The sequence below is a fragment of the Rhinolophus ferrumequinum genome, chromosome 17, assembly GCF_004115265.2.
Source record: "Rhinolophus ferrumequinum isolate MPI-CBG mRhiFer1 chromosome 17, mRhiFer1_v1.p, whole genome shotgun sequence".
Classification (NCBI taxonomy): Eukaryota; Metazoa; Chordata; class Mammalia; order Chiroptera; family Rhinolophidae; genus Rhinolophus; species Rhinolophus ferrumequinum.
In genome coordinates, this window is record NC_046300.1 from 32958598 (window position 1) to 32972570 (window position 13973).

General features: G+C 40.7%; 1 protein-coding gene across 1 annotated transcript in view; it reads left to right on the forward strand.

Annotated features, from left to right (window-relative positions):
- The first annotated feature begins 295 nt into the window (after positions 1-295).
- Positions 296-13973, forward strand: part of ACP3 (acid phosphatase 3) — a 47660-nt gene continuing 33982 nt past the window's right edge. Inside the window, exons 1-2 of the mRNA XM_033133079.1 lie at positions 296-485; positions 12487-12582. Coding sequence (XP_032988970.1) covers positions 366-485; positions 12487-12582 — 216 coding nt within the window. The 5' untranslated portion in view covers positions 296-365. The remainder of the gene's footprint in view (positions 486-12486; positions 12583-13973) is intronic.

Sequence of the window (13973 nt, forward strand, 5' to 3'; positions counted from 1 at the left end):
TGACAATCACAAAACAAACACTGTATCACAACCCCATCTAAAGAAAAGGTAAAAGTAAAGGTAAACTAAAAAAGAAATGTTTACTAAAGATGCTCTGTGACCTTGAACAACAGATTTGCCCTCTCGGGGCCTCAGTGTTCTAACTTAAACCCAGAAGACCGATCTCTCACATTCTGCCCAAAAATTATCTAACGAGACACAAGCCAAACCCCGCCCCAAGCTACCTGGAGATTTCATTATTTATAGGTCTGGCTCCTCCCAGTTCCTCCTCCTCTTTTAATCCTTGATTAAATAGCTTCCCCTCAATAACTTCTGCATGGGAAGCAGCACCTCCTAAACTCCTGTCTGAAACAGCTTGTCCCAGCATGAGAGCTGTCCCTCTCCCGGTGGCCAGGACAGCAAGCCTTCAGTTTAGCTTCTTGCTCCTGCTTTCCTTCTGGCTGGACCGAGGTGTGGTAGCTAAGGAGCTGAAGTTCGTGACATTGGTGAGTAGATTTTTCTCATTGCTTTTCCCTTAAAATTATTACCAGCAGGGTCTGAAAACCAAGTGCTGGTTTCATTTTACCCTCGTGTTGTCTCTGGGAGACCAAACGCAGAAAGCAAATAATCAAGTTTCGCAAGTTCCTCATAACGTGTCCTGACAAAAAGGTGTTTGGTTTGGTTATTTTTGCCCTTGCCAGTGTTATTTATTTGTCCACTTATTTTACAACTGCCTTCAATGTAGGTTCCTTTTGACAGCCATCCGAGGCCAGCTGGAGCTGTTTAGCACTAGGAACTAAACCAACTTCATTCAGTTTAATGATTATTTGTTTGCAAACCAAAAAAAACCAGTCATTTTCTGAATTAAGTAGACCTTTGGTTTATCAGGAAATTGAAAAACGTGTTTGTAAACAGTGTTTGAAGCATAAAAGTGAAACTAAATTCAAGAACTCTAGGATTACTTCCTGATATATAGATTTTGTTGACCATTAAAATCATGTCTTTCCCCACCCATGATGTGTGACAAACTATGAAAATAAGGGAGGATGCCTAATGTATGATGTTGGAGAAAGAAAATATACTGTTTTAAAAATAGATAGAAACTATGCAAACTAAAAGGGGATTTACCACTTTATATATGAGTTTTAGAATTGATCCCTCTATATCTCTTGGTTTCTGTTTGTGTCTTTGATTTTCTTTGTATCTTTTTTTTCCTTTCCTGTTTCACTCACTGTCTTTCTCTGCCTCTGACCTTCTCCTCGTCTTTCACAAGCTCTCAATCTCTTTCTCTGCCTGACATTTTTTATTTCATTGTGAAAGTATGCTGATAAATAAGTAGATTTTCTTTCTGTAAGTATATTCAAATTTTATTTTTATAACTTGAAGGGAGGTTACCTTTTACTTAAAAATTAAACATGCTCCTATTTTCTCAGCTTACTGTATTCAGAACTCCATTCCCTTCTATAGAAAAATTTCATAACCATGTATTTATGCAATCATGATTCTTAGTCCAAATCTTTACTAGGTCATGAGTCAACAATGAAAGAGAAATATATCATCAATTTATTTATAAATGATTTCACTTTTGCTGAAAAAGCTGTGTAAAATTGTGTACCGTCCATGGGAAGCTAGACTTTTAGTTATACGTCTAGGGAAATCCATGTGAGTTAGACTTTTAGTTCTGTTCATGGGTTCCTTGCAACATGTACGTTAAGCAAGTGTAGGGACTGTGCAGAAATTGCACTGCTAACTCTGTAAACCCGTGACAAGCTGGTGGAGTAGTAATCCTCTTTCAGATATTGCAGTGAACTCTCAGTTAACTGCATTTGGTAATGTCTTTCCTTCATGTTTTACTACAGCCCAGGCTAACTTCCCTTGGCTACCAAACTCTTGGGGGTTTCCTTTCTTCCTCTCCACTCTTTTAACAGCTGATTTGAGAATCCAAGTTAATTCTTCCCTAAGAAAAACCTTACAAAAGTAGCTCTCTTAGAGCTCAAAAAATATTAGCGATTATCACACAAGGCAAGTGTTAACAATTTTTCCTACCATGGCTTCTTTCCACTAATAGTAGATGAAGGGCAATTTAATACACCTTTTTTGGCCCTTACAAAACACTTCTATCCAAGGACTTGAGCCAGAAGATATCACTTTCTTCTCTTTATTGCTTATAGAGAATATCTAACCATAAATGATTCAATTATATACCCATAGAAATGTTTAGAAAATTATTAGGAGAACCAGAATAAAAGAAAGGTGCCTCCAATTGAAGTGATATATTAATGACAATAACCAATAGTTAACTGAGTGCTTACTAGGTGCCAGGCACTTTCTGAGAGTTCTATATGGGTTATGTCACGTAGTCCTCCCAACAACCCTATAAAGTAGGGTTGCCAGGAAAACACAGGATGCCCTGTTAAATTTGAATTTCAGATAAACAGCAAAAAATTTTTTAGTATACATGTGTTCCATGCAATATTTGGGCATCCTGTATTTTTGCTTAGTAAATCTGGCAACCACTCTATAAGGTTTTTGTGAAAATCTTATTATCCCTATTTTATAAAGAAATTGAGGCCCAAAGAGGTTAAGCAACTTACCCACGGTCACACAGCTGAGATTTGAACACAAGCTGTATGATCCCAGAGGCCATGTCCTTAATCGCTTAGACATATTCTGTTTCTGTTGTGTGTATATAACCCAGCACACAGAACTGAGGTCTCCACATGGAGATTTGGTGTGTTGGCTTGACTCATAATCAGCAAGTGGTTTCCTTGCATTTCCTCTGTGATCCAAAATAATAATGATAATAATAATAATAATAGTAATAATAAATCTTCCCAAGTTCTCAAAAGTTGTTCTTGGCAAAAAGAGCAGGAAAATGTCCTTGGTGTTTGTTCTTTCACATCACCTTTTAAAACAGGCTCACCGAAGTGCATCCCGTTGGAATGCTAGTTTGACGAGTTATTAACAGGCGTTGCTTGGTTAAAAAAAAAAAAAAGGGTTTCAATAGCTAGATCAAATTGAGAAATAGAATGTGCGTTAAATTGTGTTTAAAGGTCTAATAAATGCAAGACAACTGAGAGTCTTTAATATTCTAGTATGTGCTGTGGCTTTCAAGTAAACTGTGTTCCCTAAATTTTTGACTACAGAATCCACCTCTTTTTTTACAAAGTGTTCTGTAGGAAACCCTTAGAGAATTGCTGTTTTTAAATTTATAGAGAAAGAATAATAAATATGGTGAATCCCAGTGTAGCCATCAACTAGCTTCAATAATTATCACCCATGGCCAACCTGTTTCATCCATATGCCCACACACTCCTACGGGGCTTTTTAAAAGTAATCCCATATATCATTATTCCATCCATAAGTAGAGAAATGCCATTTGAAAGCATTCTCTCTCCCCTAAGTGAGGGAAAACACTAGGTCATCTCAGGTAGAGAGAAAAATTTCTTCTCATTCCACCCAGGTTTTACAAAGAAAGGGATAATGAGTCGCAAAGTATAGGTTCTCTTCATTCTTCACGGTTAACCTTGCAAAATTCTTACCTAAGTCATAGACTGTCCTTGATGAAAATAGCCTCCAAATCTTAAGCACATCATTTCCACTGGGATGGGTAACTTCCTTGTTGTGGTTAGGCAAATTCCAAATAAAGCTACATAGCTAGCCATCGTTCTTTTCCAGGGACAGCACATCTTCAGGCTTCTGCCTCACTCCCGGAGAGTAGAAAATCGGCAAGTTACTCCTCAGGCAGGCAGTCTAATAGTGTTATCGATTTTCTAATGCCATATGCTAGAAGAAAAGTTGAAAGCCATACCTAGGACACCATTAATTTCATTAATTCAAGTCCAAGCATGATTTACCACGGACAGGTCACTTAACCCAGATGAGTTTCAAGTTCCCCACATTTAAAGGGGGGGATAATGATCGTAACTGTGCTTCCTACTTCACAGAGTTGTCCTTCGGGTCAAATGGCATGATATACATGTGAACCGTGATACAAACGTAAGGTGCTGTTTGAAGGTATCAGTCCGAAGTAGAAGCTTTCCAACTTTTTGGGTAACCTCTAGATGATCCTTATTCTTTTTTAGAAATCGTGGTAAAATACAGAGAACATAAAGTTGTCCATCTTATCCATTTTAAGTGTGCAGGTCAGTGGCATTCCGTATGTTCACACTGGTGTGCTACCATTAAAACCATCCAGCTCCAGAACTCTTTTCATCTTGCAAAACTGAAACTCCACATCCATTAAACAGCAGCTCCCCATTCCTCCCTCCCTTCAGTCCCTGGAAACGAGCATTCTACTTTCTGACTATGCCTGCACTATAGACCTCAAATGCGTACAGTATTTGTCCTTTTGTTACTGATTTTTTGTAGTTAGCATAAGTACATAGAACCTCAAGATGCTAGATAATTGTGTATTATTTTTGAGCTTCTAAATGTAATAAAATATACATTTTATTATTTCCAAGTTTATAATAATACACTGAATAGTTAAGCACATGCATAACTTTAAGGGAGCAAGGAAAACATAAGGTATTAGTTACCTATACTAGAACCTTAGATAACTGTTTAACTGTGTGTACTCAACTCTTCCCCACCTATGAATTCTGACTTATTTTCCCATGGGGGTGATCCCAGTATATCCACACCGGAAGTATGGCTTGAGGAGGGAAAGAGCTGGAAGGGAGAACAGAGAGGGGATATACTACCACAGTTCAGGGAAAGCACAGTGAAGACCTGAGTTAGATCAGAAAGCAGTAGAATTAGAAAATAAAGGATGAGTTTCTTTAAAAATTTGTGAAGGCAGAATCCCGGTGGGTTGAATGTGAGTATGAAGGAAGAAAGAAAAACCAAAGTGATCCTGAGTTCTCTAATTTTCGTTGCTGGAAAGATGATGATACCATGGAGATAGGGTACATAAAAGGCATTAAACTTTTGAAATTCTTAAATAGGAATATGAGCTATAAACTCCAGAGAAATTTATAATATTCTGTACTATACAATAAACTATGTATTGTATATATGCACAGTGGTTAAGAATGCAGACTACCTGGGTTTGGATGCCAGCTCAACCCTTTACTAGCTGTGTGACTTTGGATGAGTAACTAATCCTATCTGTGCCTCAGTTTCATCATCAGTAAAATGGGGATAATAGTGCTTCATAGAGTTGTTGTGAGGCTTAATTGAGTTAATATATAGAAGTACTTATAAGTAAATGCTCCAAACACTGTAATTATTATATATATGAATATATGTATGTATATATATTTTTCTCCCACACAGTTATCCCATGTGTGTTTTTTTGTAATGTTCACATAACCAGCTAATTAAAATACCAGGGCTTTTTCTATTTATTCTTTTCATTCTCAAAAGTTTGATAAGTTTTCTTCCCAGTTTGGGGCCCCTGACCCAATAAAAATTTGAAAAAATATACATTTAAATTATTACTCAAGAGTTAAACAGAATTTATTCATTTGAACCATCGTTTGACTTCCTGATTCATTGACTTATTCGTCCTGTCCTTAATAACTTTTGGCTAGAATAGACTACTGACTGCCCTTGTATTTGCCTTCGTCTGCACTGTTCGTGTTTGAACAATACCTGTGAACACAGGCAGGAGCATCTCAAGGCCTGGAAACCTTTTTTTTTTTTTTTTTCCCACTTCTGTTAAAGTAAGAATTTCAGGGGTGGCTGGTTAGCTCAGTTGGCTAGAGCGTGGTGCTCTTAACAACAAGGTGGCCGGTTCAACCCCCATGTGAGCTACTGTGAGCTGCGCCCTCCACAACAAGATTGAAACAACTACTTGACTTGGAGCTGATGGGTCCTGGAAAAACACTTAAATAAATAAAAGTTAAAAAAAAAAAAAAGAATTTCAGTTACAGCCACTATATTGTGAGCATTCACTAGATGCCAGGCTCTTTACATTTGTATTTTGAATCCCCAAAATGACCCGGTAAGGTGTATAATATTATCTTGGCAATGCGTAAGAGTAATGGAAAAGGAGCTGGAACTTATCTGTGGTGTCCTGGGTACTAGGGACTCAAGCTGCAACTGTCGGGTGGCATACCTACAACTTGTGGGTTGTCTTAGAAAAGATGTGCCAGATAAAACTCTCTATTGGAAAACAACACTGGGTTCCTGCCTCCGCTCACTAGCAACACTCCAATGTTTCTCCTTGGCTCTGTGGCTCCCTAATCACAGGACAAGGAGCAGCAAAACTGTGTGTGAGGACCTGCGTGTTCTCCAAAGGCATTCGCCCGGCAGAGCACCGTGCCCTGAGTGTTGGTGCTGAGCCAAGTCCAGTTTGCTCACACAGGCTTCTTCCTGGTTTTCATGCCAACATGTTTAGCACATTTTCAGGGTGGTGCACTGATCAGGGAAATTATAATTGAATCAATACCTTTCCATCGGGCAGGTTGCCACTACAGGCGCTTGAAGCTTTCAAAGTCTCCTAAACTTAAAGGAATAAATGAAGTAGTCCTCTCCGTCAGTGAAATAAAAGTGGGGGAGAGATCATTGGATGTTAATAGAAATATTTCTTGAAGGAAAGGGCTATGTTTCCCTTTGCTCAACAATAGTGCTCATTTACCCCGTATTCTGCAAGCCATTGCCAGCAGGAAAGGAAGTATAGGGGGGTAGCTAAGTTAAATGCCTGAATAATATAACAACAACAAAAGAAATGGCAACAAATATAACAACAAATCTCATATACTGAGTTCATCTTGCGTGTTCATTTCTATGATGATGACTTGCTATATAGATGGGGCGCCAAAAAAATGTACACACATTTTAAGAAAGGAAAAAAAACTGTTAAAATTGTAATACTCAATATAGACCAATAACTACAGATGAATACAAGTCATGTTTGACTTCTGCATTTACAAAAGGGGCTTAAAGTTGTTACCATCAGTGTAATTTTAATACGCTTTTTTTCCTTTCTTAAATTGTGTATACTTTTGGCACCCTCTGTACACATTTCATTCTCATGATCCTCCTGCATGGGAAACAATGATTTTCTCATTTTACAAAGAAGGAAATCAAGGCGTGTAGAAGTTTAAGTTAAATTACTATCCCAAGGTCACCCAGTTAGGTGTTGACAAAGCAAGGGTTTTGAACCAAACTGTAATCAACTCAAAAACCAGAGCTTTTCTGAGATATTACACAGCTTCCACACAACGTAACACCCACTTTCACTCCTTCCCTCTCCTGCAGGCCTCTGTGCCTCCTGGGCCCTGGATAAGAGTCTCTTTAGAGTGGCCTGCCTTTCTGCTTTCTTCATGGAGTGCAGAATGTATCCCCACCCTGACTCTTTTCACAGCCAGTCTGCCTTCCTTCTTACCTCTGAAGTGGCTTATGTATACATGAGGTGTGACTAAAAAAAAACTCGGTGACTGTTTCTAAAAATGATTACAGTAAAAAACACATTGCCATTAATCCCCCTCAAAATACTCCCCCTTGCTTCAAACACACTTATCCCATGATTCTTGCCACTTTCTGAAGCAGTTCTGGAAGTCCTCTTGCGTGAGTGTCTTTAGTTGCGCTGTCATGGCTGCCTCAATGTCCTGAATCAATTCAACACGTTTACCTTTCATGGTCATTTTGACTTTGGGGAAGAGCCAGGAGTTGCACGGTGCCAGATCTGATGAATAAGATGGATGAGAACACACCATAATATGTTTATTTGACAGAAATTGCCATATTCCAGAAGCGATGTGTGACACGGAGCATTGTCATGATGGAGGGTGATTTACGACACACTTTGAAACACACCTTCTCTCAATTGTAGCTCACACCCGACTGACTGCACTGAACAAGTTGAAACTTGTCACACTGTTACTAATGTTCCACGCACTGCTTTCTGTATTGAAGATCCCTGCCTTTCCATGGGATGGCACTCGGGAGCAGCATTCACTGTATTTGTTGATCACACCTCATACTTGGCTCATTCATTTCTGCCCAAATTCTTTTGCTTTTTAATTCTTTTTACCAATGGACTTATTTCTCAGTTCTTAAGAGAAGAAAATAAAAGGCTTTTATTCATGTCACGGTTTGTCATCGAGATTTTCACAACTTGGAGTGCACCCTAATGAAATAGAGAGTGGGGCTTAATGCCAAGAGCCAAGGTCCCTTTACAGACTTCCAGAATCATCCCAAAGTTTTGTGATGTGTCTTCAATTCCAAACTTGAAAGGACAAGATAATGGTTTATTAGACTCCAATCTAGTCCAGGGCAGACTCACTTTTCTAGAAGCAAAGGCACATATGGAGGGTATCAAGGGGAAAGATAAGAGAATGAAAGAAAGGAAAGGAAAGGTGAAAAAGTGGAGCATACACAGTGTACTTTGCTGATAAGTAACGATGAAAATCAAAGCCCATTTTGAAATGAGAAGATTGGAAAGAAAGTCATCATATACCTGGAAGAACTGGACCCAATACAAGATTCATTCATTTATTAAAACAAGCACTGTGTGTGTGTGTGTGTGTGTGTGTGTGTGTGTGTGTGTATTTACTGTGTGCCAGCACTGTTTTGGGATGTAGCTGTGCTCGTGATAGCAAGGATTCTGCTTTCGAGGTGTTTATGCGGAGAGAAGCCAGATACACACACACAATAAAAAATAAGAAAATACCAGGGATAAAAATAAAACCATGTGATGAGAGAGGCAGACCTGAATTTAGCGACCAAGTGTGTGTGTGCCAGGAAAAGAAGTACAGTATTCCAAACAGAGAGGACATCGAGGCCCTCAGGCTAGAACAAACTGAGTGTATTTTACGGACCAGCAGGAGGGTAAGTACGTTTAACAAGAACGTAAGGTGAGAGCTTAGTGATGGCCAGGGCCAAGGCAGGTAGGATCTTGTGAGCCATTGTAAGGACTGGGATTTTATACAAAACGCAATAGGAAGTGACATAAGGTCTGAGCGTGAGAGAGTATTGGCCACACACGAGTTGATAATTGTTGGAGCCAGTGATGGACGGACTCCTCGAGAGGGGGGCTCATTATAAAAATCTCTACTTTTATGTCTTTACAATTTTCTGCAAAATAAATATTAATAAAATGAGGGGACATGAGGGGGTTCTAAGCAATCAAGTGACATATTCTGATTGACATTTTTTTAAAAAAACACTTGACTGCTGCAGAGAGAGGGGCTGGACTTGGTGTCCTCCAGTGTACTCCTCAGGGTCTCCATATCCTATTCAATTTGCCAAATCTGGTTGCCTGATGGAGGGGGATCCTTCATGGGGGTAGCAGACTGTGGTTCTTGTTTGTTTGTTTTTTTTTTAATGTCTCAACTGTTCTTTTTTTTTTTCACACTTACATTTTTTTCAATTACAGTTGACATTCGACATTATTTTATATTAGTTTCAGGTGTATAGCATAATGGTTAGACATATAATTTACAAAGTGAACACCCCATAAGCCTAGTACCCACCTGACACCATACATAGTTATTACGGTATTATTGACTATATTCCCTACGCTGTACTTAACATCCCTATGGCAAACCATGGTTCTTTTTTAAAAAGTTTTGTTATTTAAAACGGAGAAGTGAATGTGATGGGGGGAAAATGTGGGCTGGTAATCAGAAGAATTAGGAAGTCTGGACAGCTTCGTCAATCTGTTTGAGCCTCAGTTTCCTCATTTGTTCAGTGCAGCAATAGTACAACCTATCCTCACAGGAGGGTTGTAAGAATTAAAATAGATAGCATGGGAAAGGATTGTACAAGACCACGAAGGGCTGCACAAACATAATGTGTTGTTATTATCTTAGATGTCTTCCTATTGGAATTACCACTAGTACTGCAAATAGTCCTACTGCTAACAGTATGTTTTTAAGTTTCTAAAGGATTTTATGAGTATGATTGCTGGACTGAGAACAGAGGTTATAAATTTGGCAGAGCAGCACTTAAGAAGGTTGCCTTTCCACAAGCTTTAAGGAGCACCTAGGCAGAGTCCAAGGGCTCCAGCTGAATTGGTGAAACTAGAAACACAAGAATGCCACCAGCCTGTGTGCAAACACACACACACACACACACACACACACACAGATTTCCAGCACCAGAGGTGGGGGATGGTTTATTAAGTGTTTCTGTAGGACACTTCCTCCAAAGAGTTCACAGCATGTTTGAGTCACTGCCTCAGAAACCCTTAAAACTCACTGAAGTATAGGGGAGTACAATTATTTGTGACCTATAAGAATGGAGTAAGGAAGTTTACTCAAGTCACGTGATTATATTCTCGTACTCTGCTCTTTAAAACACACTCCTCTAAGGATTCCACACTTGTTTTTCTTTCCAGGCCACTCTGTCATTTAGTTGTATAACCTGTTTTATTTTTTAAATAATGTTTGACATTGTTTCTTACCTCACGGTTTTGTTTCTTTCTGATGCAACACGCTTACACACACACACACACACACACACACACACACACACACACACACACAGCTTCCAGTCTTAGAGGAAAATAGTAGAGTTTATAAAGAAGCCTCAGATCCCTGATCATGCACATTTAGCTGATGGGATGCTGAGTGGTGTGTTTGACCGCTGAGAAATGAGCCTCTTACACGAGGTGAAGAATGCTGACATTGGAGACACACATCCTGATTGGGACCTCTGCTCTACCATTTACACGCTGTGTGACCTTGGGCAGGTCACTTAACTTAGGCCAGTTTCCTCATTTGTGAAATGAAGATAATAACAGCTTTGTATAAGTGATGAGGGTTATAATGTATAAAAAGCACTTAGCACTGTTTCTAGGACAAAGCAAGCGTTCAAAACATGTGGAGGAAGTATTGTTGTAGTTATAGGCTGGTAGGAAACATTGCAAATTATTTTACTACAGCGTCTCTCATCTGACTTCTCTTTGACTAAATCAGTGGCTCCCAGTTGGAGGTGATTTTGCCCCCAGGGGACATCTGGCAATGTCTGGAGAACTTTCTAGTTGTCACAACTGAGGAATGCTACTGGCATCCAGTGAGCAAAGGCCAGGGATGCTGCTAAACATCCTGCAATGCACAGGAAAGCCCACCACAAGGAATTATCCAAACCAATGTCAATAGTTCTGAGGTGGAAAAACGCCGGGAACTAAACAATATGGGGTTTTTAATCTATCGAAACCATATAACAACTTTAGTGACTCAGATCTGGGAAAGTATTTTGCACATAACTATTTCAGGATCTAAAAGTCTAAAGTGTGTTTCGATTGTGGTTAGCCTCAATAATCTCTGATCACGACCAAGTCACCCTGAGTGACTAGTAACAGTAGGTGCTCATCAGAGAATAGAGAGCTTTTCTTCCCACCACGAGGGGACCATTCGTGACAGTAATTCCTTACCTAACCAAAAGTATTTAAGACCCACTGCACCGTTAGCCCTCTGTTTGCTCTAGCCTGTTCCACTGAGATTTTAATTTCTCTCCAGTTTAGGGGGCCAAAATATCAGTTTTCCTCAGAAACCAGTGTCACAACCCAAGTCTCAGACGCCTGTCTCACTGTCCTGGGATCCCATCTCAAAGATGACTAAAGTTTGAGACTGTGCCTTATTCAGTGTCTACTGAACTGTTTCTGCAGCATTTGGAAAGAGCTGCTTCCTGGGTTTCTTTTCCATGGAGCATCTTAGCCAGTCGTGTTAAGTGGAAAGTACAGGAAATCTCAGATAATGCAATTAAATATGCATGTTTAATATTCATTTATAATGCAATGAAATATGTTTGCTGACATCAGGGTAGACTTCATCTTGTACTACTTGAGTGTTTTTCTTTCCCTATCTTTTACTTATAAAATAGCTTTGTGCCTCTGATTAAAAGCATATTATAATCAGAAAGCATATTATAATCAAATACCAAGGTTTCCAAAGCCCAGGCTACTCTCCCCAAAGAGTAAAATGGGCAGTCAAAACAGCATGTACACAAATCCAGAAGTATTCCTTAAAGTATTTAGAATTCGCTTTTCTAATCCCCCCACCACAAATCCTTTACCCCTAACCTCCTAAAAACTGACAAATCATTGACTCAGAATGGTCGCAAATTCTATGTTGCATTTTATGGCACTATTTTTACTATACACAAAAATTTTAACACCATAATTACATAACCACAATTAAGGGAGGAACAATTCTCATCAGAGTTTGTCTGTAATAAAGTGATCTTACTAAGTTTTGTGTTCCTTCTTGCCCTGATATACAAACCAGTCTCCATGTGTGGATCGCCTGCCTCCTAATGTCTAATCTTCCTCTTACTTGCAATACCTGAAACACAGGGAAAGTGTTAGTGAGCTTAACCTGAGATGTACCTGGGGAGGTTTTTAAAAATCCCGATTCCCTGGGCTGCGTCCCAAATTAATTAAAACAAAATCACTAGGAGTGGATCCATCTGCAGAATTGTTTTTTAACTCCCCAAGTAATTCTATGAGCAGCCAAAGCTGAGGACCAGTGGTTTAGAAGGATATCTATTATGACGAACAGAGGCCAAAACCTGCGTGAAATGTGTAACATTACTGTCTCAATCTATTTCCAGGTGTTCAGGCATGGAGACCGAAGTCCTATTGAAACCTTTCCTAACGACCCCTTTAAGGAATCCTCGTGGCCACAGGGATTTGGCCAACTCACTCAGGTCAGTTGGATTTCCAGCTAAAGGTTGGTGATGAGTCTCAAAGGAAACTAAAATTGTGGGGTTTGCAATCTATTGAAACCATATAACTAGTTACTCAGATCTGGGAAACTATTTTGCACAATTACCTAGGATCTAAGAAGTGTGAAATGTGTGTTGATTATAGAAAGAGAGGCACTCATGGTTAGCCTAGATAATTTCTGATCATGTCCAAGTGTCAGGCGGGGTCTCAGCTCCCGCTCCCTGCACAAGAACACAGGATATGGTGAGGCCAAAAAGGAATACCAATGGATGGGTCATGGATGGGTGGTTCATACCGCTATATTCTCACTGGTGGCCAGGCGAGACACAGGAAGTAAACATCTGCCTGTACCCCAGAAAAGGGTCTTCCAGTACCACAGTCTCGCTGGCATCCAGGCGAGACACAGGAAGCAAACCTCCACCAGTTCCACTACATGGTAGTATGTTCCCAAGCAAACAGTCAAGCGGTCGATCAAATCAGGGATGGAAGGCAATTCCCTATAGTCCACAGCCATTTGCCAGGGCTGTGCATTGGCCTCTCACAACGTGTGCCCTCGCTGCAGGGTGATGGCTCCAAGTTCTTCCCAGCCTGGGGGTAAGGGATGACCTTGACCTCACCCACATCTTCCACCAAGGATTCAGCAAGCGTTTCCTCCTGGGACTACAATTCACGCACCTGGGCTGCCTCAGCAAGCACTTTCCAGCCCACGCAGCCACAATGACCTTCGCTTTCTCCAGCTATGCTGGTTGGAGAATCGTCCACATCCTCCCACCCCTCCACGGGGGTCCAACTCCTGAGAACAGCGGCTATCGGGTACTACACACAGTGTGGGGGCCACCTGTCCTCCTGCCCAAAGTCAGACACCATTCCTACCTGGCCAGGATCTTGCTCGCCGCACCAGGCATCCGAGTGGGTGGTGGCCCCAGTGTAGGATGTCCACAACTCCAGGAGCACATGGCAGCAGTGGACCACCAAAAAGCAGGCGATGCCTGCTATGGCCAACGGGGCGGTATGCCATCTTGAGGATCGAGAGGACCACCAGTTCACCCAGGGGTCACGTTTCTCCCAGGCAGATCGTGTTCCTGCTCCCTCCCGGCGCTACTACTCACAGGCTTCCCAAAACTGGGTTTTCATATGCACAAACTGCTCCACCGCCCTTCGGAGAGCTTTGGCTGGCACCATACCCTGCTTGCTGCTTCATGTGTAGTGCAGGGTCTCAGCTCCTGCTCCCAGTGGGTGGACACAGAATATGGTGAGGCCAAAAAGGAACACCAACAGAGCCATGGATAGTAGGTTCATACCACTATATTCTCACTGGCAGCTGGGTTGGAGATATGGGAAGCAGGAGCCACACGTTCCGCAATCCGCCGTC